This window comes from Xiphophorus hellerii, chromosome 19 (genome assembly GCF_003331165.1).
Source record: "Xiphophorus hellerii strain 12219 chromosome 19, Xiphophorus_hellerii-4.1, whole genome shotgun sequence".
In the NCBI taxonomy this organism is placed as follows: Eukaryota; Metazoa; Chordata; class Actinopteri; order Cyprinodontiformes; family Poeciliidae; genus Xiphophorus; species Xiphophorus hellerii.
Genome location: NC_045690.1, coordinates 19573627 through 19599944, shown reverse-complemented (window position 1 = coordinate 19599944; position 26318 = coordinate 19573627). Strand labels below are relative to the sequence as shown.

The following is a 26318-nucleotide window of genomic DNA, read 5'->3' as shown; positions in this document are numbered from 1 at the left end:
TCATAAAATACAATAAAATAACAGAAGTTTAACAAGGGGCTGTACACACACAAGCAATGGTAATTAAAAATAGACAAGTTAAGATCATTAATAGTTTGCTTTTGGTACAGAAAAGTCGAATATTGACTATTATAATTGTTGTTATTACAATTATATAAACTGTCAAATATAAGGAGTAATTGACATAAAGCTGTTCTTTATTAATGGATTTAAAAGAGGACTATGTAAAATTTACTTTTTTAAGCTTTATATCATGTTACAATGTAATTTCATCAAAAACATACATGAGGTGTTGCTTTGATTCTTTCATACCTGTTTGAGAAATTGGTAGCACTTTATTGGAAGGCGTGTGCATAAGACTGACATGACACTGTCATAAACATGAGATAGCACTTATGAACATGAAGGAGTCCTCGTGAATGTTTATGACTGTTGTCATGAAGTGTCAGTCAGGAAATAATGACGTTTTTAATGGACTTTTAATGCAAATTTTAATAGAACTTTGGATTAAAAGGTTCATTATTGACCAAATAACGCATTGCTTACACTGAGTGGACTTCTAATACAACTTTTAGTGCAACCTTTCATTAATAGTGTCATTATTTACCAAATGACACTTTGTGAGAACAGGGGTAAACATTCATAAAGACTCCTTCATGTTCATAATAAGTGCTATGTCATGTTTATGACAGTGTCATGTCAGTCTTATGCACACCCCTTCCAATAAAGAGTCACAGAGAAATCCTGTAGTCACTGTGGCAGCTAGTTGGTGGAGCCTAAAATGTGCATTTTTCAAGTAATTCTTGCTTAACCAACGCTGATACACGCACACACACACCCCCACACACACACACACACCCACGCACGCACACACACCACACAGACAGTGGAAGAAGTAATTTCCACAATACACATGTAGAAAAGACAGATTTTGCTTTGCAAATGCATTCTGGGCCAAAGACCTGCTGGAGCAAAGATGTGTCCAGATGGATGAGAATCCAAATCAAATTAGTAACAAAGTGCTTTAAGGTTAACAAATTCAATGTTCATCATCACCGAGCCTTGATCTAAGCTCCATTGAACTCTTTTGGGAAGAGATAAAATGCCTCATTGCTCTATCATTTAGCAAACATAATCATTTTGATAACCTAAAATGACCCTAAAAAAAGGGAGTCAAATTTCATTTGAGTCAGTGAAAAAAAAAAAAAGCCTTTCACAACGTTAAAAGATTTTGACTCTATTGAAACTTGTACTCTTGTCTTATCTGATTGACCTTTTCCATTAAACTTTTTTCCCAATAAATGTCGGCTAAAAGCCTAACCCATGGTAAAAGAACAACCACCTGCAATGGCTGCAAAAAGACACATAATCCCTACTTGAGTGTCAGCTGGAGGTCATGTTGGTGCTGGCGGGCTGATCAGAGTGGAGTCGGAAGCTTCTATACTTCTTTTTTTTTGCTTAAGGGAGAGCTGTAATTGCCTAAACTCTGCAAAGAGCCTGCAGCTCTCCTTCTAATCTTGAGTAAAAGTCGTCTGCTGCTCTACGACTGCTGGACACAGTGAACAACTCGTATATCTTTTAAGAGATTATAAAGGTACACCGAGTGGCTCCACCTCAGTTTCCCCCTGCAGTGGAACCAGGTTGAAAGCCTTAATTGATTATCTTCAGTGCAAGGTTTATCCCTTTGAAGCAGCAGCAAGAAATATTAATGTACTAACGAGGTGTAGTGCCATTAGTCTGAAAATGCAAAAAAAAAAAAAAAAAACTGTAGGAGATACATCACTGGAAGTGAAAAAAGTATTTCCAGTAAATTCCAGAGGAGCAATAAATTGTTGTAGACAGAGTCATACATTAAGAGAATGCAGTCTTTCTAATATTCGTGGCGTTCATGCTGAAGCACAAAATAACCCTGAAAGTAACAGATGCAGAGAGTCAAACCCAATTTGAGCCAGCACTGCTGGAGACCTGAGGGCCAAGAGTTGGCCGAAGCTCCTCAGATGTTTTCAGTCCATATACATTTTAGACTGATTGTTATGCTGCTGCGGCTTTACAGTGTCCTGATGTGACTGATGGAATACGACTTGACTCCATCCAACAGGGGCAAGTGGGAGGAAACAAATAAGTCTTCATGTTTTGCAGCTGTCTTCTATCGCCCCCTGCTGTGATTTCTGGCATTCGATAATTAGTTCTGAGATATGAACTCCAACAGGATTAATAGTCAAATTAAATAGCAATTTAGGGATGCAAAACAGACGAACCTATTCTCTGCAATGGTGGAGCTAACATAAGCCTTTTATTACAGTAAAACATGCGCAACCCTGGCTAAAGTTTACTAAACATACTCCGAAGACGATTGTGGGAAATTGTGAGGCGTTGTAGTGAAGATATCAAGAGAAGCTGAGACGTTATTTAATATTCAAGGAATGACGTTGAATTCAACGTCATCTTCAGGGTTTTTGCTAACCCTGAAGATGAGCAAAAATAATTTAGATGAACTAAAAGTCAAAGTTTTTGAACAATAGAAGCCAAAAGCCAAACCTAAATGTGCTTGAAAGTCTATGATGTGAAAAAGAATGTGGACAAAAGATACCATAGCAAACTCACAGATTCTGAACACCTAGGAGTGACTAGATATTGCTAACACATTTCTACAACATAAGAAACAAATAGACTTGAAACGTCTGAGTGCAGTAATAAAACTAAAATCAAATCTAAAGGTGCTTTGGCAAGGTTCGTGAGTGTAATCAACTACGTTGCTTTTGTTTTCTTTACTTATTTTTGGGCTGAAAAGATTTTAGTTTGTTTTCACTTGTGTTGTAAAACTCAAAATTTGTTAAGTGAAACTGAATTATTTCGTTTTTCTTTTCTCACAGTTTAAAATCTTAGCACATAACAGCGTGTAGACCAGGGGTGTCAAACTCCAGTCCTCAAGGGCCAGTGCCCTGCAGTTTTTAGATGTGCCACAGGTACATAACGCTGGAATGAAATGGCTTAATTACCTCCTTCTTGGGACGGTAAGAAAAACATGTAGATCAGTTCTCCAGAGCCTTGCTAATGACCTAATTATTCTATTCAGGTGTGGTGCAGCAGAGACACATCTAAAAGTTGCAGGGCAGTGGCCCTCCAGGACTGGAGTTTGACACCTGTGGTGTAGACCTTTAAATCCACTGTGCATATGTATACCACTTGCAGAAATACTTTGCAACCAGCAGATGGCAGCATCTTTCCTATTAAATATTTTCATCTCCCAGCATAGCTACCGTCACACATGATTTATTTTAAGAAAGGGGCAGTGCAGTCTCAGAGAAGTGAAAAAAAAAAGTTATTCTCATGCATAGCCTCTGATTGGATAAAAGTTTTTGGGATGTTTTGGGGTTTTTTTCTCTCTCTCTCTCACTGAGGCAGTCCTTAAAAACCTTCTAATACTGCTAGAGTTTTATTCTTTTGACATTTGCAGCAGACCTGATTTTCTGGATCCCCCCAAGCAAAAGCTTACATATTTAACTGGATTTAATATTTTTTATTGGAATATTAACCCTTGATAAGAATTTTTCCACCTAACCCACATTTTAACAGAATTATTAAGTCCACTCAGACTTTCTCAAAAGCGGTTTGTGACTTTGGAACAAGCACTCGACGCAAACTTTGTGCCATGGCAAACTCTTGCCTCCAACTGTGCGGCTTTCTCCTGAGCAGCCTGGGCTGGCTCGGGATTGTGATCGCTACGTCCACGAATGACTGGGTGACGATGTGTAAGTACGGCGTGACCACCTGTAAGAAGCTAGATGAGCTGCAGTCCAAGGGACCCTGGGAGGAGTGTGTCATCTCCACAGCACTCTACCACTGTGTCTCCTATACACAGATCCTGGAGCTGCCAGGTAGCTGCCGTTCAAACTCTCACTTCAGCTAAAGCAGATGGAGTCATTTTTGTTCATAATGAGCCCAATAACTTGGCATAAATGGAAAATAAAATGTATAAATTAAAGAAGAATTCTGTTCCACAGCCTACATCCAGACCACTCGAGCCCTAATGATCCTAGGGTCTATCCTGGGTCTCCCTGCGGTGATTCTCCTTCTCATGTCTATGCCCTGCATCAGCATTGGAAATGACGCGCAGAGCGCCAAGAACAAACGGGCCATCCTGGGAGGCGTGCTGATGGTTGTTGTTGGTGAGAGACATCATTATTTTATTCACTTCTTTAGATACAGTGAATGTTAACAAAATGCCACCATGAATGCCGTCAGCATGATGAGTTGTACATCTCTGAACTTTCCTCATTTTGACCTGTTTGAACCTGAGATCAAATAGTTACGAAGTGTTGAGGATAGAGTTTGTAAAAAAAAAAAAAAAAATTCTCCTCCTCTATCTCACCTCAAAAAAAAAAAAGACATTCCTACAATCCACCTACTCTCATCCACACCCTGCGTTTGTCCTGAGTCACATTAAAATTTCCCCAGGGGGCCAACTTTACCAAGATTATAAATATGGGACTGTTGCTACAGCGTTTTTCCACCGCCCCGCTTCCCTGGAAAGCAACTTTAGCACCTGTTTCCCAATCATTTCTTTTCCAACGCCTACATTTTCACACACAAAAAAAAACTCTTGCCAACCCCTGGCTGATGTCTCCACAACTCCGCCATAAAAATACAACCTAGACACATGTTTGATTTTTGTGTAATGTGTTTGAGGATTTATTTTCTATGTGTATTTTTGTTCTTATAACTTTACCCGCTGTGTCAGGTCCTTCCACACCTTCACAGAGCGTTAAGCAGCATGCTAGGAATGTGGTAAACACTTACTGCCTCCTATACCTTTCAGATTTCCTAAAGCAGGAGTATTTTTAGGAGCTATACAACCCTTGAATAAAGCTTATTTGTGCTGACTGCACTCTAAAAACTATTGGGTTAAAAATAGACATGCACAAATTAGACTTTCAGACTTCCAAATCCATTTTCCCCAACAGCTGTACAATCAAGAAAAGAAAAAAAAACATCAAAACTTTTTAAAGGCAACAGTTTTGAATTCAACTGAAAAGATTAGGGCTTATAAGAAAATGCCTGTTTACCCATAAAGTATATGTCTCTCATGTTTACCTGTTTTTTTCTTTTTTTATCAAGGCCAAAAAATTGTTACAGTGAACGTACTGTTAGTTAAAATAGACCAAAAACGATATTTGGTTTTGATGGAACAAAACCATTAAAACCACTGATAATTTTTACTGATGTGAAATTCTGCATCAGCAAAACATTTTGCTTGTCTCCATTCTGACTTTTTGACCAATTCTTTGGTCAAAGTGTGAGTCTTGATAAGAGTTAACTACTGAGCAGCTAAAAGGGTTACCTGAAGTGAAAAGTTGTTTCCCAGAATGGACTAAAGTGATTACCACCACATCAACAATATTAAACAACATAACTTACCTTCATACCATTTCCTAGTTTACCTTGTAATTTACGGTTTTATAACACAATATGGATATATGTGAAGAATCAGGCTTGTACTAAACTCTTCTCCAACTGAACCCAGTGTGTAAGATTTTTTGGACCAATTTTTGTCTAAAACTACCCTTATTCTGTCCCAACAACATAAACCAAAACACTTGGGTTATAAAATAACCAAGCTTTGTGTGTGTATGTGCTCATATATATATGTAACAAATGGGCATATACAGTATATATATACAAATTGGCCTTTTAAAACAAGATATTTGTTTTGGTACATTAATGAAAACATTTAAGCAATTTTACCCCTTTAGTTTCTTTTTCTTTAAGATTTTTTTTGGCTCTAGTGGCCTTTATTTGAAAGTGCTAGGGCAGGAAAGTAGGGTAATGAGAGAAAAGGAAGACACACAGCAAAGGTCACCTGGCCGGTGAGGGCCACGTCGAGGACTAAGACCTCCTCATGTGGGTTGTGCTTAACTCCTGCGCCACCACAGCACCCCCCACCCCTTTAGTTTCTTTTGGTGCTGTCAAGCACAAGGTCTTTGAGTGTATTCGTCTGCACCATATAAATGCCTAACAAGGACCTTTTCTCTCTGCCTCTTTAGCATTGTGCGCTTTGGTGCCAACCATCTGGTTCCCGATCGGTGCCAACCAAGAGCTCGGCCTCATGTCTTTCGGCTTCTCCCTCTACGCCGGATGGGTGGGCACCGTTTTCTGCCTGCTGGGCGGAGTGATGCTCATGTGCTCGTCGGACTCCTCCACCTCCTCTCCACGCAGCTACCAGGACAACAACCACTATTACTACTCCAAACATGGAGGTGGCAACCTGCCAGCAGCCTCCTCCAACCATCATGCCAAAAGTGCCCACGTCTAAGGTTGGAGATCCCGTTGGGTCCCATGGGGATTCTTGTACATAGAGACATTTGCACAAAAGGCAAACATTTATGACGTCCATGTTTTACCGTACGATGTGAAGGAATATAGACGCGAACAACACAGAGATAGAACATTTAATTACAGTTTGATCCTTGTTTTTGTCCTAAATGCCAATTTTCCAACCTCCACACAAAGAGGTGTGGTGTGGACTCGCCCCACTGTTACATAAATGTACAATCTCATAATACAAAGGCTTGTTTAATGAGAACCCTGATTCTCATTAAACAAGCCTTGGAATCTCATCAGTGTCTTTTTCACTGAGTACAATTTTAAACCTGTTTAATACTTTTGTTTTGATCAAATATGGGTGTGGTTGTGTTAAATTTTTTTTTAAGCTAAATTGTTCTTTTTTCTTTTTTCTGTACATGGATATTTTGGACAGTATTACTAACTCCTGAGTGATGGACTTGATTAAAACGGTTTATCACTGCGTTCAGCTAAACTGAACATGGACCCTGACGTGAAGGTTTACCAAGCAGTGTTTATATCTCTGTAAAAGAATCGGAATTTACAGAGTAAATGTATTTTTTTGTTTGTTTTAACGGTCAACAAAGAGCAAAAATTAAATGTCACGTTTTAGATATACACTCTTTATTTTTATTTTTTTTTTTACTAATTTTGTTGTTTTAGGTTTAATGAACACTTGTTTGACATAAACACATGCGGCATTAAAACATTTCTTAACCACACGTCCTAGTGTCGAGCAGCTATTTCTGTTTTGCAGGCATGTTAAAAAACAATAGTTGTAGCAATTAGCTTATTTCTTAAAACTGTTGCAGCAATGGATGTGATTTCGGAATGGAACTACATCACTAAAGCATAACAACTAAGTTCCTAAATTGTTAAAATTGGAGGCTCCTTCCAGTCTCTTTTAAAGACAAACCAGATTTGTGAATACTAAACAACACAAAACACTAACTCTACCAGAATGTGTCTTTGGATCAGTTTTTCAGGTTCTAAGCCCAGATAAAGAAAGAGGACTGAAATTTAGTTGGATGTACAAAATGGATAAATAGATACTCAAAAATCATTTCAACCCACAAAGACTTGTTCCCATGGGGATTTTAAAATCAGTGTTTTCAACTCACTCTTTGGTAGTTTCAACATTAGATGTCACTTTTTTATTTATTTATTTACATTTTTTTGTGTTTAGAATCTAACCCAATGTGCTAGCTAAAACCCAGAGTCCAACCCTGTGTTAAATCAAACCAGGTCTGCTTCTATTTGCAGACTAGTTTCTTCTGAACTCAGCAATTTTTAAGAGTGCAATTTTCTCATCTTCGGTTTTCTGATGTGATGGGTTTTTTTATCTCACTCGTCATGTTTTAAATAGTAATAAAAATTTGTTTGCATATGGAAAATCCCGCACGCATTGAGATAAGCGGCAATGCGCCTCGCGATGACGCCATACGATTTCCGCTGCAGATCGGTGACTCAGATTGACTGTCTTAGCATATCGGAGTCTTTGTGCGAACAACATTAGCAATTTGTATCCAAGCTAAAACAAGAAAAGATGGTGTATTTCTGTAATCTTTGTGACCTTGACTGAGATAAGCACAGAAGAATCTGTCCCACAGACTCAGCCTCCCAGTCTCTTCTGGTAACCACACACACACACACACACACCCCCACATGCACAGTGGGTGATAACTGTGCCCAATGCGTGTACTCCTTTGCCTAAATCAAGGTCGCTGAGTCACTGCACAGATGAGAACATCGTGTGATTTCTCTTTGTCGTCAGCTTATCTTTAAACAGATACAAACGCGCGCACACATCACTGATCTTCACTCAGTTACTGTTTCATTTTTACTTCTTCTGTGATTTCCTGGCATGTCTGTGATTTCCTGGCATGTCTGTGACTGCAGGTGTGTCATCACAGCCGAGCGTGTGTTCCCTGTAAAGGGAAGCCATTCCTGGTACAGAGCCATCGACTTCACAAGAGACAGATGGAAGAATCCTGAGCAAATGCGTTGTCCTGTGTTGATGAAATAATAATATTTAATACAACTATGATTAAACACATAGCAAAACTCCCCAGCTCTTTATGCTTAATTAATTTTCTGCTCAAGTTTCTAGGATCCATAAGCAGTTGGTTAACTATATTGCATCGGGAACCACTGCTAATCTCCTCTTGATTTCGAAATTAATTAGAGGTACAAAAATTAGACTTTTTAAGAATTGCAGTAAGAGGCCCAATCAAAACAGAGTAAAAGTGACCTCTTTTTGTGCTCTGTGTAATTTTGCTATTACAGTTGAAGAAAATGGCTCCCACAGCATGATGCCACCACCTCTTTGTTTCATGGAGAGACTTGTTTTCCTTCACATATACTGTAGAGTTATTCATGTAAGATAAGTAAAATTTACATCCCATCTGCCCAGATTACCTTCTTTCACATGTTTGGTGAGTTTCCCACCTGATTTGACAGCCTTTGCTTTCATTCAACTGTGAGGTTTTCTTGCCAATTACCCGTAATGGCCAGACTTGTCCTCAAATTATATATTAAGTTGTGAGTTATATAATAGCTTCTTAGCTGTTCTTACGTGTTAATTTAGGCGAGTCGCACATTTCCTTAAGATTTATGTTTTTTTCAATTATTCTTCCATATTCTGATAATAGACTGAGCACTCCTTCTTGAGAGATTCAAAACTTATAATAAGGTTTAATATCCTGACTTTGCCTCAAAATCTGCCACCGTCTCCTGGAAATCAGAAAGAGTTTTTTGGGGTTTTTTTTTTACCCCACCCATAGCTCCTGTTGAGTTTGTTTTGCAAAAATAAAATAAAATAAAATAAAAAAATCCTGAGGATCATTACTGACTGCCATCTTGCTCTCCTTTACTTTGGTCATGCAGACCTGAACATGTTTTGACATAGAATGCTTGTATGAAAGAACCAAAACAGTGCAAAAAAGCTAACAATCCAAAGGCAATGTTAGAAGTCTTGTTAGAAATCCCTCTTCAAATTCAGCATGTGAATTTGAAGAGTTAAAATAAGGATTGGTAGAAAAAAGTAACTATAGATTTTTGTCTCACTCGTCATGCAAACATGACATAATCTGGCTACTAGAAAAAACGGTAACCCTACATGAACTAAAACAGGAAAATATTTGTCTGAATGAACATCAGTAATAATTAATTGATAATTAACAGTGATAATTGCCGTTTTGTACAGTGCATGCAAGCATCTGGTTTTTCACTGTATGCAAGACTGAAAGTGTGTGCACTTTATATTCGGTGACTGCATGTCTCTATTTATTGCATATGTTAATAAATGAACAAACCTCTGTTTAATCTTTTCAATAAATAACTTTTCATTAATACATGGAAGCAATATAAACAGTTCAGAAAAAAAAGAAAAGAAAAAAGAATTGTGCACCTAGGATAAAAAGTAATCACAAATTTGAAAGAAACAAACACAACAATAGTATACAGCTTTGTGGCAAATTTACAGAAGAGCAACAGAATATTTAGCTAATGCGAGGGAAGCTAATCTCAACAAGTCTTACACACACTGACTGGACACTTGGCTGCAAACACCGAACATGTGCAGAGCACGGCATTCCTTCTCCAGCACAAAATCAACACAGAGTAGCTGACTTGAAAAGCAACAGTGGCAAAAGACTGGATTATATTATTAATATTTTGCAGTTTAGCTCATATAGACTGATAATAAAATAATTTCAGCATTGTTTTCTCTCTAGTATGCCTAAACCATTTGAAGCCCTATCAACATCTACAGCAACCAATTCAAAGATCATTAAAGAAAGTTCACAAATTAGCTCTACATTTCTAGAGACTACATTTATTCAAAAAAATAGATTTTAGCAGTTTATATCAGGCCTCCTTGTGATTAAAGAAACGTTCATGAAGTGCAGACTAATGACCCCACCTAGTTCGGCTCGGCACACCCACCCGAAGAGGACGTGTAGATGGGAAACAGCTGTAGAAAAATACTCTCTTTTTTTTGTTGGTCAGTCTACTTTAGCACTGTATTTGTGTCTGGATCTTAGCTTTTGCTTGTAGCTGGTGACTTACAGAAAAACATTGCATTTTGTCTCGTGATTCTCTAATAACATAAATTTTAGGTGTAGTAAAATAGCTTATAAGCTGATCATACTAAGAAAGTCGGCACTACTGCAGATAAGGAAGCTAGATTTCTGTAAATTAAAAGTGAAACAAAGTACTTTGGTTTGGTTGTGTTTGAGATGAGAAATTCACAAAAAAAAAGAAAAACTGCTGGGTTGTTTCTATAATCAGAATGCTAGAATAATGCTGTTAGGTGGGCAAACAAACTGGTGGTCCAGTTTTTTTGTGGGGGTGAGAGAAGTTCTGAACTACATAAAAAACTGATCAGAACGTCTTCAACAGGACGAAATAAAAGCTACTAAGATGTGACTTGTTTTTTCTATGTGTCTGAGCCAAATGAATGACAGACTGTGAATCCATAGTTTGACTTTCCTTCCAGTCACCACATCTGCAGCATCAGTTCGAGGTGACTTTTAGAGCCAAAAATGTTTTATCGTGCAGAAAAGTGAGAATTTCAGCTACGTCCATCCACTACCACATTGTTTTACACAACCTCTACAACAATAAACCTCTAAAACCCACAACCAGATTGTGGTGAGTTGGTCCATGTTTGTACCATAATTGACTTGGCAAATTAACCCTAATTGGTCTGGTTTTAAACCCAGCAGGTTTTAGTGTGTATACAGGAATTAGGCATTTTATAGATGTATGAGAAAGGGTGTGAAGGAAGTCAGTCAGGAAATCAGACTGTTTGCTACATTCTGTCAAATGGAGCCATGGTTTCCACACATGGTGGAGTGAACAAGTGAGTTTTTAAATTTTAGGTTGGAATAAATATAAATATATATATTTAAAAAGAGAGAGATTATTAGAATGAACAAGAGAAACATCCTAGGCAGTGCTTTTGGTAGCAAAATAATAAAAAAACTACCTGTTTCATCCTCTGACTTAAACAAACCAGGGCTCCAAGGCAGAGAAGAACTAAGCCTGAATTTGGTTTTGCCAAATGTCTATCATGTCCTGTTGAGATCCATAACCACATGCAAGTACAATATTTAGAAACTGAACCTTGTGCACAAAAAACATGCTGGACATTCACCAGACGGTCACATTTAGGCGCAGGCGTGGACCACGAGCGGACGTCAGAACACAGTCACATACGTCTGCACTGCACATGTGTTCACACAGTCTTTGATTCAAAAGTACAGAACAAAAAATAAATAAATGAAGAAAAAAGATGACTGTACAGTCCAGAATCTGAGACATGGAATCAATTGAATCTGCATATTTGTTTTGGCTGTGACTATAAAGCTTTTGAAAGTTTTGAATAGAGACGGGAGGAAACTGATATGGTCATGTAAGATATTCCAACTGAGCATAGGGGTGGATGATATAATCAAAATATCATACTATTTTTTTAATAGTAAAATCAGGAGGAAAGATTTTCTACGCAAATGCAGTTAAAGAAAAAAAAAACATTTAGGCAAGAGAACATTACTACAAAGATATTTTTCAGTTTACCTTAAAACTTAATTCCAAAGACAAAAGCGACACAACTCAAATAAAAAGCACTTTTTCTACTCAGTCGTGATGTAATGGTACACAAATATTATATCATGATTAGTGGGTTCGGTCTGAACACAAACTGAATCGTGTTCAGATTATTCACAATTCATCACATTGCCAATTTCATGTAATCTAACGTTATCAAAATCAATATATTTCTTTTTAAATAGAAACTAAAATAAGTGGCCGTGGTAGCATCTCTATAAAGAATACTTGTCACGGAGAAACTATGGTCTGGAGTCCAAACTCACAATGCGCCTAGGATGTTTTGGCTGCAGAAATTATGATATTACAAGTTTGACGGGCTTTATGCAACTCTTTAAACCTTTTACTGTAAAGGTTGGAAAGAACTAGTGTCTCTGTTGGCTGTTTTGATACTAAAAGTAAACTGTTCTCAAACGGCTCCTGGCAAAATGCATATTATCCCGGCAGCACAGAAGATCAAAACAGAAAATGAGGCAGATATTATAACATACATTGCGCTCTTTGAACAGTTTTCTGAGTAAAGCTGTGTTTTAGTATTTGTTTTATTTTATTTATTTTTTTTACATGTGCCGTTTCATCCAGGTTCTCTTTCCATCAACCTTGAGCTGTAACCTGAAGGAGCTGAAGACAGTAAAAAAGATGAAAGGTATCAAACAAAGCATGGGCAACGGGCAATTATTTATGAGAGATTATTTGGCTCTTGACTACTGTAGCCGCTCAGACGTTTCTTCCTTCAAACTTCGAAGTATTTAATGTCAATGCTACCACCGCCTGTTGGTGGAGCACACCTATTAACTCCTATTGTTTTTTTCCCCCAATAGTCTAATAAACTGTAGACGTTCACTTTTTTTCCAACAATATAGAGCAAAAGCATCTAGAAGTGTAGGTTGGGTCTAAAACTGATATTGAATTTGCTATTACAATGCTAAATTCTAATTCTTCGCAATTTGACATTGTTATATCACCTGCCTCTAGCTTAGCGATATAAAAGACAAGAAACTGCATGTTTCAATGTGTGCAAATGCCAAAACTTGCAGAACAGGAATAGTTGCTAACTCTTCAGGATCTCGAAATATGTTCGTTTCTGACGCAAACTGGCTTAAAGCTAGATAACTGATGGTATATTACAGTTATCTTCAGCTTTGATTGCTTAATTTTAATTTCCTTTAAAAAGGAAAATTGTTGAGAACATTCAGTCCTTACGATAAACCAGATCATTGTGATGTTCAAATCCTTACCTTTGACGAGCCCTAGCCCTAAATATGACAGTAAGTTCATGAAACACAGAGCTGTCTTCATTTGCATAAGAACGTTACTTTAACATTTCCAGAACCGCAAAGAAATTCTTTTTGTTTTTCAAGCTTTCGATGATTACGGTAGGGGGAGTGGGGAGGGCAGGCGGGAGGGATTTAGCGTGGCATCCTTAGATTTAGTGCATTAGACAAATAAGGCTTCCCTGAAAGGGACCAATGCAGCAACAGGGGCAGCGAGGAAAAGGTAGAGGAGCAACAATCGGGGCAGACAGCAGCACCACAAGCAATTGAAGGAGCATCCCCTCCCCCCAGCCTCATAGCATAACAGTGTGCTATTTGGTGGTTTGTAAAAATCCCACTTACTGTATAAAGAAATATCTCTGCATATGTTTCTCAATGCCTTTTTTTTTCATGTAAAGCTCTTTCTCCAACAAGTGCTTGTTTTTTATTTTTAACTGCAACAACAAGCCCACCTTTTGAATGCAATAATTAAATCTCTTTGGGACGTTGAGACAATTGTCTGTATATGCAACATACATAAAAATTGAAAAAGCACAAGAGCAAAAGTATAGTCCATTTACTCTAGTCCTGGGACAACACTAGAGATGAACCGCCAGCAGCAAAATAAGTGCTGGTTACGAATCAGATGACAGATAGCAGAGACTATTAAATCAAAAACGTAGCGAGCGAATCGACAGACCATAAGCAGATTGCTGTTACATTTCCAGAGTGCAAGCCAATTTTTGGTGGCCTATTACTCGCGACTCGGAGAGGTTACTTTCTGCTGACGTGGCCCGATTGATATCAAGAGGGGAGCAAAGATGGTAAATGAAAGATGAAAGAGCTGGGCTGGAGAAGAAAACGTCAGATGGAAATGAGAAGAGATTATATAAATAGGAAGGATTCGATTTGAGTTTCTCTTTTCTCCTCACCAATAGAAAAGTTAACCAAAAAGAAAAACTTTCCAAAAACTAAAGAGAGAATGAATTACTTACAGGTCTGACATAGAGAAAGAACCTCATATGCTCGAATACAAAAGCTCACAGAAAACACTGCAGGTTGCCAAGTAGGATTCAACCTATTCTCTCTTTCTGTGTATCTACCGGGTTTAATCTCTACAACTTGATTGGCAATTCACGTTGCACATTTTGTTTTTGGTAGCAGGTGGATTGATTTCACTTCCATGCGAGGGAATAACAAAATGTACTTTGAAAATAAAAATTCTGAAGAGTCCACTTAGTGCAAACACGGACAGAGAAATTCACATAAAACTCAAGTTGGGGTGCACTTACTGTACAATGCCTTGTAAAAGTATGTACACTTTTCTTTTTTTACATTTTGTAAACTTCAACCTTCTGTATTGTATTGAGAGTTTGCATGATAGACAAATACAAAGTAGTGCGTCATTAGGATACATTAAAGAACTAACAGCATAACGAACAGCAAGAAAAATGCCAGCCAGGGCAGAAATGTAGTTGTAGGAATGACTTAAGCATTTGAAGACTACACAAAGGGCTGTTTAATCCATTGTTCAAAAATGGGAGGAATGACACAAATGCAAACATATGAAGACGTGGCCACAAACCTAACCTAGCAGGGGAGTATTATCAGAGAAGCAGCCAAGAGGCCCATGGCAACAATGAAGGAGCCGCAGAAACCCACACCTCAGAAATAAGAATCTGCTCAAATGGCAACTATTAGCTGAGAAGTCCACAAATCTGGCCTTTAGGGAAAAGTGGCGAGAAGTAGTAAGCAGTAGGAAGTCCCATTTGCAGTTTGCCATCTTCATGTGAAAGCCATCTTCCACATGAAAAGGCTTGGTCAGATGAGGTCAAAATGTCTGAGCACCTCTCACCCCCTCCACTCGCCCGTGGTGAATAATGTTGGTGGCAGCAAACATGATTTTCTTTAGTGGAGCACATAATCTAGAAAGAGTTGAAGGACAGCAGGTGGAGTTAAAAAAAAGGAAACCTGAAAGTTAACCTGTTGAAGGATTCCACAAACATAAAACAGAGGGGAAAGACTCCCCAGCAATTCCAGATCTTCCAACAATTCCAGCCAGAGCTGCTATGGATTGGTTAGACAACAAATTCTCTGTCACTTAACGTCCAAATGAAATAGGATGACGCCTATAATTGGAACATATCAAAATATGGACAGTTCAGGGTTTGTGAATACTTTTGCAAGGCACAGTACAACAGAACGCACACATACACAGGCCAAACAAAATTTAAAAAAATCAAAGTAGAGAACTGACATGACCAGAAAAACACACATAGTTGATGAAGGCACTATTACAAGCAAAGTCCAAGTACTAGTCGTCACAGAAAACATTGACACCCTTTACCCCAAATCCCCGGTGGAAACCCCTCAGGCTAGATGTTCAATTTAGGATTAAGAATGTGTTTTAGACAAATTATTCAGGTTTTTCTACAAAAGCTGAAAACAGACAAAGTCAGACTTTGCCATCGGAAGGCCTTTGTGTTGATCATACTGCCATTATAGTTTCCTGTCTGTCTGCCTGTGCTGGAACAGGAAGACAGTTGCTGACTCATCTTACGACCCTCTCATCACCCTTCTTTTCTCTTCTGTGCCAAAGTTCTTGACTAAACAGTTAAAAAGTTGCTCAGTACAGCATGTCATTTCTGCACTTCGTCAGCAAAACACAAATCTCTCACTTTGTTCGCACTTTTCTCACATGCCCTCCTTTGTTTGGGAAGTTGATTAAAGAGTCTGGATCTGTGAAAGCATGAAGACATTTATGTCCACATTTGTGTGGGGGCAGCATCCCAAGCAAAGTCGACTAAGGTAAAAGACAAACTGTTATACTAAGCAAAACCCATCTAGCCCGGGGGGTTTGACACATAAAACAAATACACACTCGTGCAAGCATGCAGACACACTCGCACGCCCGTAATCAGTCGTGCACTCACACACGGCCCCTTCCCCCTCCCCCAGGCAGCAGACAAGGCAGTACATTCAATGTAACACAGAAGTCAGTCCCTTCAGAAGTCCATGGGATCCTCCTCCGCAAGGCCATTGTTAGCAATGGTTCTGCCTCCACCCTTTGATGAAAGCCCATCACTTTCAGGTTTTGCCTTCGGAGGTGGCGTCGCCTCTAATCCCGCCCCGGGCGCGCCCCAGGCGTCAGTGGAGGGCGGGTAGAAATCGTCGTCGAAGCCACAGAAGCCTTCGTCCACGCCTTGATTGTAGCGCTGGTACGTGGAGGCATGCACCTCGTTTTCTCTGGCCGTGATCTCCAGAGTGCTGTTCCACATGCCGTAGCCGAAGTAGATAAGCACACCTGAAAGGATACATGGAAACATCTCGCTGAACATAAAAGAAACAAAGCAATACCCCATATGAAAGAGCATGCAGGAAGAGTAACTTTTTCCACTGATGTCTAAAATGCTCGAGTAACAAATTTTGCACACACAAACAATCTGCGATCGTCAAGCAAATATAAGTTTCATGCACAATGGGGAGCTGTTAATTTTTACTGAACGCAAGCTTGATCTGTTATGACCACAAAAACTGAAATGCAAATTAAAATCAATCAAAATTTTTTTTACATTACTTTTAACCATGCAGTAAGACACTTGTAAAGAAGGATGTGACAGCTTAAACAAGTTGTATGTTTAACACTTTATTGTAGTTTTCCTTATGTCTGTGGGAAGCTTGTGAATAGTACTCCACCACCTTTTGTCACATTATAATCACAAACTTCAATGTGTTTTAATGGGATTTCATGTTCCAACACAAAGAACATCAAAGTGTGCAGTTTGCTACGAACCAGATTGACTGCGCAACAAACAAGTGGAACAAGGAGGTTTGGTAAAACATAAATTTACTTTTTTGTCCTTAAAGCATAATTTGCACTGCACATTACCCAGAGCAACCACTTTGTGTTTGTATGAAACAACATGAAGTGGGGAGGCATTTCTTCAGCAAGAACTGGAAAGCTGGTGTAAACTGATACAAAGTTGGACTGAATGAAATACAAGGTAATCCTGAAAGAAAGCTTGGAAAAAGTTGCTAAATTATTGTGATTTGGGCAGTGGCTCGCCGTAAGCAGGACAAGGACCTCAAACATACAGTTATATAATGGAATTGTTTAGATCAAATCATTCACCTTTGTTGAGATGGTCCAGAACAAAATCCTATCAAGAATATGTGGCAAGACTTAAACATTTCTGTTCACAGGCGGTCCCATTAAATCAAAGTGAGCTCAACATATTTACAAAGAATAATAAGAAGGAATAGGTTATTGCTGACTTTGATTCTACAATGAGTGTCACATTTTTCACACCTTATTTGGTAAACTTGCCACTGGGTTGTGTATGCTGCCAATAAAATACATTTGAGTTTACGGCTAAAACATGATCAAATCTGAGAAAGCAAGAAGACTAGAGAAAACTATGGCTTTTACTCAATAATATTAAAAGAGGAATTGCACAGTTTAAAAAATTAGCTTACAACTGAGGAAGAAAGGAAAAGAAAACCTGATACGCTTTTGTTCTGGCTAAAAAACATAAAAGTTAGGGTTTCTTGGCAAATTGAGCCATTAAATGAATAATTTCTTCTGTTACTTGAAGTAATCTGAGCAGAGTTATTGCTTGAAACCAAAATATTGCTCTTATCTGTCCTGGATAATACCTGGATTCTCTCCGCATTAAACCTTTTTCTGGCAAACAAACTCTTTGGGAATGTGTCTGCTTACCAACGAGGCACCAGATTGAAAATCGAATCCAGGTGATGGCAGATAGCTTAAGCATGAGGTAGATGTTGACCAGCATGGCTGAAGCAGGTACGAAGGGCACGCAGGGTGCCATATAAGGCAGCCGCTTAGGGTTTTCTGGCTGCTGGAGGATAATGATGATCAGCAGGGCAATGAAGATGATGAGGAAGATCAGTAGCAGCAAGGCCCACCAATGACCCTCTGTGATAAAGTTCGCTCCTGAAACAGAGGGAACAAATGGTGATTGGACGTTGCAGTACCCTTGTACCTTGGACTAAAGCATTGCTGATTTGCTCTTACCAAAAATGATGAAGGAGCAGAAAGCGAAGAACAAGATGAACAGCAGTAGCACACACACGGTGACGGTTTTCCCCGTGACCGGAGTTGGCCTGTCCATTTTTCCAGGGAGGCCTAGACGGATTCTCAACGTGTAGTAGCGAGGTCCGATCAGCTTCTTGAGCCGTCGAGACATCCCTCCTTCTGACTCCTCTGCTTCGATGCCGGTTGTCATATCCACTGTGCCGTAGTTGGGATGGCCGGCGCTGTACGCATTTTTATCCGGTTTCCCAATCAGCATCTCGTTGTCGCCTAGTGATGGCAGGTTTTTGGCCCCGCAGGTGTTCGTGGTCTGCCCTCCGTACTCGTCGGCCTCACTTGTCGGCGAGCAAGCGTCTTTCTCGCACTCAGCCAGAATGCCTTCCTTTTTCTTCTTGTTCTGCTCCTCAGAGAGAAAGTTTACAAAGCCGTGGATGTCGCCCTCGGGTTGGTAACGCAAGAGGAGCACGCAAAGGCTTACCTGTGCAGAGAGAGGGAGAGAGAGAAGTTTGTTTCTTTCATAGACAGAAATCAAAATCAAAGACTGTTTTGTGCACATTTTGTGCAGTTGTGTTACACTAAAACCAAAGTTTTTTCTTTATTACCTCTTAAGTTAACATACACATACAGAAGCTATGCTGCATTTGTTTTAAATTATTACACCTGATTTTTGCTGATATTTTATTGGCCCTCATGCAGATCTTAATGTTTCCATTGCTAAACTCAGTTCAATTTGCATACCACATTTGTATACTGTGTATATTGTGTCCTGTAACTTTATACATGTCAGCATTTAAAAATGACAAACTTCTGTTGTTTTCATTGGGATTTTATGTCTTAAACACAAAGTAGAACGTTATTGTGAAGAGGACGCAAAATAACACACTTTTTTGAAGGTGCTTTGAGTTGGCTTATTACAAGAAATTTTCAATAAAATACAATTAAATTTGAATTTATAGTGTGATTAAAAGAGTGAGAAAAGTACAAGTAAATATTGCAATACATCATAATCCCTCATCTCTGTATGGTAAGACATGGGTCATTGCGGTTCAGTAAGCATTTTTGTCTGCTTCCATTGTTAACGTAGCTCATAGAAATGACCTATCAAGGTCAGCTGGTGCTGAGCTGCTGGCATCATACAACACAGTCCATTGATTGGAGGACGGAAAAATGCCACTGCTTGCAACAAGTACGAGACATGCTAGTGCATTAGGTTTGTTGTTGCACTAGTACGATGCAATGTTAGGTATTTGGGTTTAACCCTGCCTGCTCAGTGAGAGTCCACCTGGCGGTGGAAAGCTCTCCTGAATATGCCAGGCCATAAAATGGCGAACCCCACCAACTCAGGCCATACAGCTCAATGTAACCAAGGCATAAGTTTAGTTATGGAATCCATAGCAGCTAAAGAATTAAAAGTTAAGAAGGAGAAAAGCAGAAAAAGAATTCATCCTCTTTTGTGGTTAGATATTACACATATAAAACGTGTTCCCAGCACCGGTACTTATCACTCACTAGAGTGTAGGCCAGCAAGGTGCCAATGGACATCATCTCTATCAGGTCTCTGAGGCTGACCAGAAGGGACAGAAGGGCAGCCAGAAACCCAGACACCACACAGGCCACAGCAGGGGTCTCCGTGTATGAAGAAACATTGGCCAGGAACCTACACACACAGAGTGGTAAAGATACAGAAGACATGTCATTTCTCCAGACACGAAAATTAAACAACATACAGTAAGAGCATAGACTTACTTAAACAGAAGACCATCCCCTGCCATAGCATAGATGACCCTTGGCATGGGGAACAGGGACCCCAGGAGGGACACAGTGAGTCCAGCTATGGACCCCACAGCAACTATGTATTTTGCAAACATGCAGCCATGCATGGAAAACATCTCCATCAGCGGGGCGTCTGCATCGATTTCATTGTATGGGACCATAAGCGTCAGTATCACAGAGACCTGAAGGAAAGGCACAAATATGGTGTTGCTATTTCATGAGAATGCTACGGCCTTTAGCTTTTGACAAAGATGAGGACATTTAACCATTTTATATACAAAAATACACAAAATATTTGTATATTCATCAAATTCTTACTGAAATATGAAGCAAAAACTTTTCATGAAAGAGAAAATTTTGCAAGGTCCTTCGACTCAGTCGAAGGACATTTTATTAGACTCTGGCTGCTGCTGAATGAGAACTACAGACTTACAGTTTGGCTTTACAGTAATATCGTGCTCAGCTCTCCCCATTGCATGCAAATTGCTCATTAGTCATTATTCGCTCTCTTTCTGTGTGTGTGTCTGTATGTTTTTGTCCTTGCGTCTGATGTGTGAAATCACGCAGGGCCATCTGTCACAGTTGCTGTGCTGCAAAAGAGCTGGATTTGCATAACTGCTACAGAAAAGAGAGAGTGATTAAAAAGATGAACCCCACACAGCTGAAATAAAGAAATGTGTTTCAGTTAAAGATTTAGCCCCCTGGCAGGAAACGCCATTAGAAAATTTTTCATATTCGCTAATAGCTCTGTGAGAATACACGTTGGATTATTATAGCACTGTGCGCATTTATCGGTACCTCTGATAAATATGTTAGACAAATTAACAGGCATTATCTCACCCTGAAATTATTACTTTTTTAATTATTTTTGTTTCAGGGCATTTATTTAATCAGGAAGAAAAATAGGAAACAAATATTCTTTTGGTAAAAAACCAACTTTCTAGCATTTATTACGTGTTTTCATTTACTTTTTTATATTACTTAACTGTTTAAGTTGATTAGAGTAATAAATAGTTGCTTTCTGTTTCTCTGGAGTTTAAATATTGTGTAGGAGAAAGGCAAGTTTTTTTAACAACTCTCCAAAACAGAAAATATAAAAGAACAATAAAGAAGATCTATGTTGCCCACAGTAAGTCAGAAACTGGTGGAATGACAATAGGTGCTGTATTAATTTTGCCTATATCCACAGGCAGAGCAATAATTAAAAAAAAGAAGTTTAAAACAACCAGAACACCGACATGTTTATCTCATCACCACACAAGTCAAGGTGGTTAAAATAAAATAAATTAATATTGTTAGAATAAAAATGTAGAAAAGCGCTTGATACCTTATCAGGTGTTATGGCATACACGGCTGTACAAAATATTAACAGCTGTGGTGATGCATTTCATTTTATGACTGAAAATTACATCAGAAATGTACTTAAAAGTAAAACTTTCCAGCATTTTCAGTGTGACATTATTCTACTGCAATAAAACCTGCAGAATCTTCAGCAGAGTGTCAGTAAGTCTGGCGACACAATTACTATTGATTGAATGTATTCTTAGGTTTGGCAGCGCTATTGAACATAGTAAATATTAGCAAAACAGAGTCCCATCTCCTGTTTTACATTAGATGCAGATGTAAATGCTAAAAGTATAGTTTGTTAACTGCAAAGATAACTGTAACTCATTGGAAGGAAAATTAGGGATAATGCTCTGGAGCTGTGCAGTTTATGACCATTCTTAAAAATTAATGACCCTTATAATATAAACCTTCAGTCAATCTGGGGTTAAATCTTTGGATTTTTTTTTTCTTTTCTCAGCAATGAAATCCTCACCAGTAAACACAGATTATGTAGGATCTTATTTCCCTTAGCCAATGCAATCGAGGTTCTAAAGCATAAAATCGTCACAGTTATTCCCTAAAATCAAGATTCATTCTAAAAACCTTCAGTCATAAGAAAACTTATCGACCCATCATGTTATGCTGTGGTTGTTTCAGCAGATATTATCCATAAGTCAATTAATATTTACAAAACAACCAATATTAGAAAGTATTTACTATAATAAAGCCTGTCTGTGTTTCAAGAAAAAGTACAAAGAAGACCTCAGCTGTCAAGCTTAAACTCAAATTGGATTCATTGTTTTGTAAAAGAACAGTCTGTCCCCGACTACCATTATGAATTATTTAATAACAACAACCAAAGAATAATTACGAAAAAATATACCTGGAAAACACATCTAGGAAAAAACTGAAAAATAAGAATTTCTACCATCATGAGTGAAAAAGTTAGCTACAGTCTGTCACTCAAGCATATTTCAGAATCTCTGTCACCAGAGAAATGAGTCAATAGCTTTACTCTAATTCTACAGTAACCCTCATGGGAGCAGGAAAGTTTCTCCCAGATGCCGACAGCGTGAGGCAGATCAAAGAAAGACAGAGGTTAAAAATAGGGGAAAACCATTTTTCGAGCTCATGGTAGGGGTAACGTGTGGAAGCTGATGTGACAGGGAGACACGATCTAAAGCTGATGTAACCTTTGCTTCAGGTAAAATTTTAAAAAAAGAAAAAGATTCTTGTGTTTTAATTGGTCGATATTCCCCAGAACCCACAGCAACATCCACTCATTGTACACAAGGGAACCCTATGTTGTCTGAGCTGAATACATGATTGTGGTGGAGATGCACTCTCCCACATTTAGCGTGCAGAGAGAGGCTCTTTTTTTTCTCCCTGTCAGGAATACAACATTTGAGACAACCTTCTCAGTTTGTATTCATTCACAACCAACAGGAACTAAAAGTAAAAGTTGAAATTTAGGTGTGAAGATCAGGAATAAATATGAATTTATAACTGGAAGTAAAACATTGCTTTGTCTATACAGAAACAAAAATGTAGGACACCCCTACTTTATGCTATGATATTTAAACGTATTAATGTTGTACTGAGGCATACAAGTAAGATTAAAGTGACATAAGTAAGCAATCAAATAAAGACTTTTCTTTTCTTCTAAAAACTGAATGTCTGGTGTGGGGAAAAGTTAGGATAACACATTTTGGTTTCATTTAAAATTACACACAGACATAACACCATAAGTGAGGATGACTGGAACATCCGTACTTAAACTTCTTAGTTGAACTTGGCGTACTCATTCCTGCTGAAGTGTGAATGGCAACCATGGTGATATTATGGTTTTCAGAAGAAAATTATGATGATAATTAAAAAAATTCCCCTGTATAGAAAATCATCAAGTGGAGGAAATAGAAAACTATATACCCAGGTCTGACTGTCCAAGCAAATTCACCGTGAACTCATAGCGCAACATGCCTAAAGAAATCTTCAGAATTCTAAAATTCATCTCAACGTGAGACCATATTTTAAAAAAAAACCCAATGATCTTGATCTCATTGAGATGGAGTTGGGTGACTTGAAGTAGATAATACACACAGAAAACATTTCCGAAATACTGTGTGACTACAAGAAATGTCTAACTAGACAATGTGAAGAAGGCTGTTGTAACTTTTTTCTTAGTTATAATGCATTGTTGTTGATATTTTTTTTTTCACAAAAGTCCAACATGGTAACTTTATAATATTTACCTGTGATCAAACATTTTACAGTAATCCATGTGAGCACTTCATAATATAAAAATTAATGTTTACTGACCTGGCCTTTTTTCAACATGACTGTGTATGAAAATAGCATAAAAGCCGATGAAAAGAACATGTACTGTAGCTAAGAAAAGGAAAATAGCAAGATATGTTTTGCATAAATGAAGTGTAAAGTTATTAACAGTACATTAGGTAAATCATATTGACATCTATATATAGCAAAGTCTTATACGAAAACTCTTTAAACTCACAGTAAGAAAAGTGTTTGACTGCAGCAGTTATGCTTGATAAAGAAAAAAAGCAAAAGTTGAGTCCAAAATACTCTTAGAGAATTACAAATTGAAGTAACTCACAGAGACATAGGCAGTGAGGCAGGTGATGAGTGAGGCAGTAATGGCGTAGGGGATGGAGGTGTTGGGGCTTTTGGCCTCTTCTCCTGTTGTAGCGATGATGTCAAACCCGATGAAGGCATAGAAGCAGGTGGCTGCACCTTGCATCACCTGCACCAAACAAGAAAGTGTAGATCATAAAAAGATGACTGGCCCTGCATGTACTTGGACATTTCGGATTGTATACACATTGTTACTTGCATTCATGAGCACCTGTGGTAAACATGTTAAAAAGATCTTATGATGAAATCGGGTTTTACTGCAGAATCAAAATCTCACGCAGAAAAGATTTTTCACACACATGAGCCAACATACTTTCCAATGGATATAAGTTGGGGGTTTTTTCTGCTAAACCAACCTGGAATATTTGTTGCTGGAAAAGTCTGCAATGTTGTGATGGACAGAAAATGTCCAAGAATTTCTTCCAAAGAATACATTTTTAAGTAGTCTCATGCTAATTATGGAAACTCTGTTACAAAAAAAAAATTCCACTCTGCTGAAGTTCTCTAACACAGAGCTTTGACAATTTGGTACCATCCTTGACTGTGTTCACACAATATAAGATTAAATAAATAGTTCTTTTACATTAAAACACTTGTTGGGGGTACCAGTAATCGGGCTTTGGATGATTTTGTCAAGACAATTTTGAAATCCAACAAGAAATGTCCCCAACTGATCAAATTCACTCAAATTACAGATATAATTTATTTATTTATTTTTTGACAATTCTTTCTCTTTGAAATTATGCCACTATATTACAAGATACATCTACAGTAAGGCTTCTTACACGTTTACCAGTGTTGCCGTGTTGCAGTGTTTCAGATAAGTGTGGCTGCGAGCGTGCATGCATACCCCTGACCAGCCAAAGGGTAGGAATCTCCCTTCATCCCAGTTCTCTCCGTTGACAAAGAACAGCCCAGCAATCATCATGAGAACCCACACGATGAGGTTGATGATGTTCAGTGCATTGTTGAAGCCAACAGAGTTCTTCACTCCCAAAGCCACGATCACTGTCACCAGCAAGGCTATCAGAAGGGCCAGCAGATCTGGGTATGACTGCTCCCCTTTACCTAGAAATAACACACACACACACACCCCCACACGCCCACATCCAATCACCCCAAAGCATTATGATGTATCAATGTATTTCATTAGGCAGCTGTGGTAACAACTAGAATAAAGACTCCATATACAAAACAAAAAGATGGACATGATTCTTTTTCATTTGAGGGATGTAGCAGTGTGCTAGCACTGCTGTGCTGCAGCATAAACGTCCTGTGTTCAAATCCAGGGCCTTTCTCGATGAAGTAAACTCATTATCCATGACTGGGTTTTTTTCTAGATACTCTAACTTCCTCCTAACATCCTAAAGTATGTATGGTAAGCAAACTGCTTTCTGTAAGTTTTCCTCTGGTATGTGTGTGTGTGCAGGTGTGGTTGTTTGTCTTGTGTCCTCCTGTGTTACCCTGTTATAGACTGGCAATGTGTATAGACAGCAGATACTGTAGGAGGATATGTTATCCTGAATAATAAATAAAATACAGTTAATACATTCCTAAGAGTAGAATTGTCCAGAGGTAGATTTCTAAAATTATGAAAAGTGTGGAATAAATGTGTTGTTTTATTATTAGAAATTGCAAAAATGACAGTCAAAGATTATATTAGTTATGTTGTCAAGAAGTTAACAAAATCTGCTACAATATGTCATAACATATACTTTATTATATTTGGCAATAAAACAAATCCATAATGTTTTAATTGAGAGGCATAAAGAGAATTGTTATTTTGACACAATCGTTTTGTGTGCATTACAAAAAAAGGGGAAATAAAGCAAACTAAATTTCAGCTTGTAACTACTTCATGTGTAATGCAAATCTTTATATTTGTGTTGGACAGACATTTTAAAAGCCCAAAATTAAGAGTACATTCACAAACATGATGAGTCTGTTTGCACGTTTCACCAGAACTGTGTATTTTTAGCAAAATTCCACAACTTCCCCTGGGCGGGGAGGAACAATTCACCAGCTGGAAAGGGAAACAACACTTTTCAAATAAACCATGGAACAGCTGGTCGTGCTGCAAGCCATGTGACCACTCCCACCATGTTCTCAGTGTCCACTGGTAAATTCAACTGGGTCTACCAGAGGCATGTGCAAAGGGAAGGACACTTCATGGTTTAGCTGTTGAGCTAAGGTTACTTTGGGTCAGATGGTGGAACTGCTTTTGTCTGGCTGTATTCATCATCATAGACTACAACGTAAGAATCTGGCAAGTCAGTGACAGTGAGGCTGACAGAGCAATGGTT

The 26318-nt window shown here is 38.4% G+C and overlaps 2 protein-coding genes across 3 annotated transcripts in view; one reads left to right on the top strand and one right to left on the bottom strand.

Moving 5' to 3' along the window:
• Nucleotides 1-3652: 3652 nt before the first annotated feature.
• Nucleotides 3653-9728, top strand: cldn11a (claudin 11a). The gene is made up of 3 exons (XM_032547023.1): nucleotides 3653-3878; nucleotides 4005-4169; nucleotides 6045-9728. Exons 1-3 carry the CDS (start codon nucleotides 3653-3655, stop codon nucleotides 6311-6313), a joined length of 660 nt encoding a protein of 219 aa, XP_032402914.1. The 3' UTR covers nucleotides 6314-9728.
• Nucleotides 9729-10340: 612 nt separating this feature from the next.
• Nucleotides 10341-26318, bottom strand: part of slc7a14a (solute carrier family 7 member 14a) — a 31777-nt gene continuing 15799 nt past the window's right edge. Inside the window, exons 3-9 of one of the 2 annotated variants that reach the window (XM_032547022.1) lie at nucleotides 24866-25083; nucleotides 23978-24124; nucleotides 20008-20216; nucleotides 19771-19918; nucleotides 18244-18739; nucleotides 17926-18162; nucleotides 10341-16509 (exon numbers count right to left, since the gene is read on the bottom strand). In XM_032547022.1, the coding sequence (XP_032402913.1) occupies nucleotides 16211-16509; nucleotides 17926-18162; nucleotides 18244-18739; nucleotides 19771-19918; nucleotides 20008-20216; nucleotides 23978-24124; nucleotides 24866-25083 (1754 nt within the window). In that variant the 3' untranslated portion in view covers nucleotides 10341-16210. The remainder of the gene's footprint in view (nucleotides 16510-17925; nucleotides 18163-18243; nucleotides 18740-19770; nucleotides 19919-20007; nucleotides 20217-23977; nucleotides 24125-24865; nucleotides 25084-26318) is intronic. The other variant, XM_032547021.1, reaches the window with a different exon arrangement.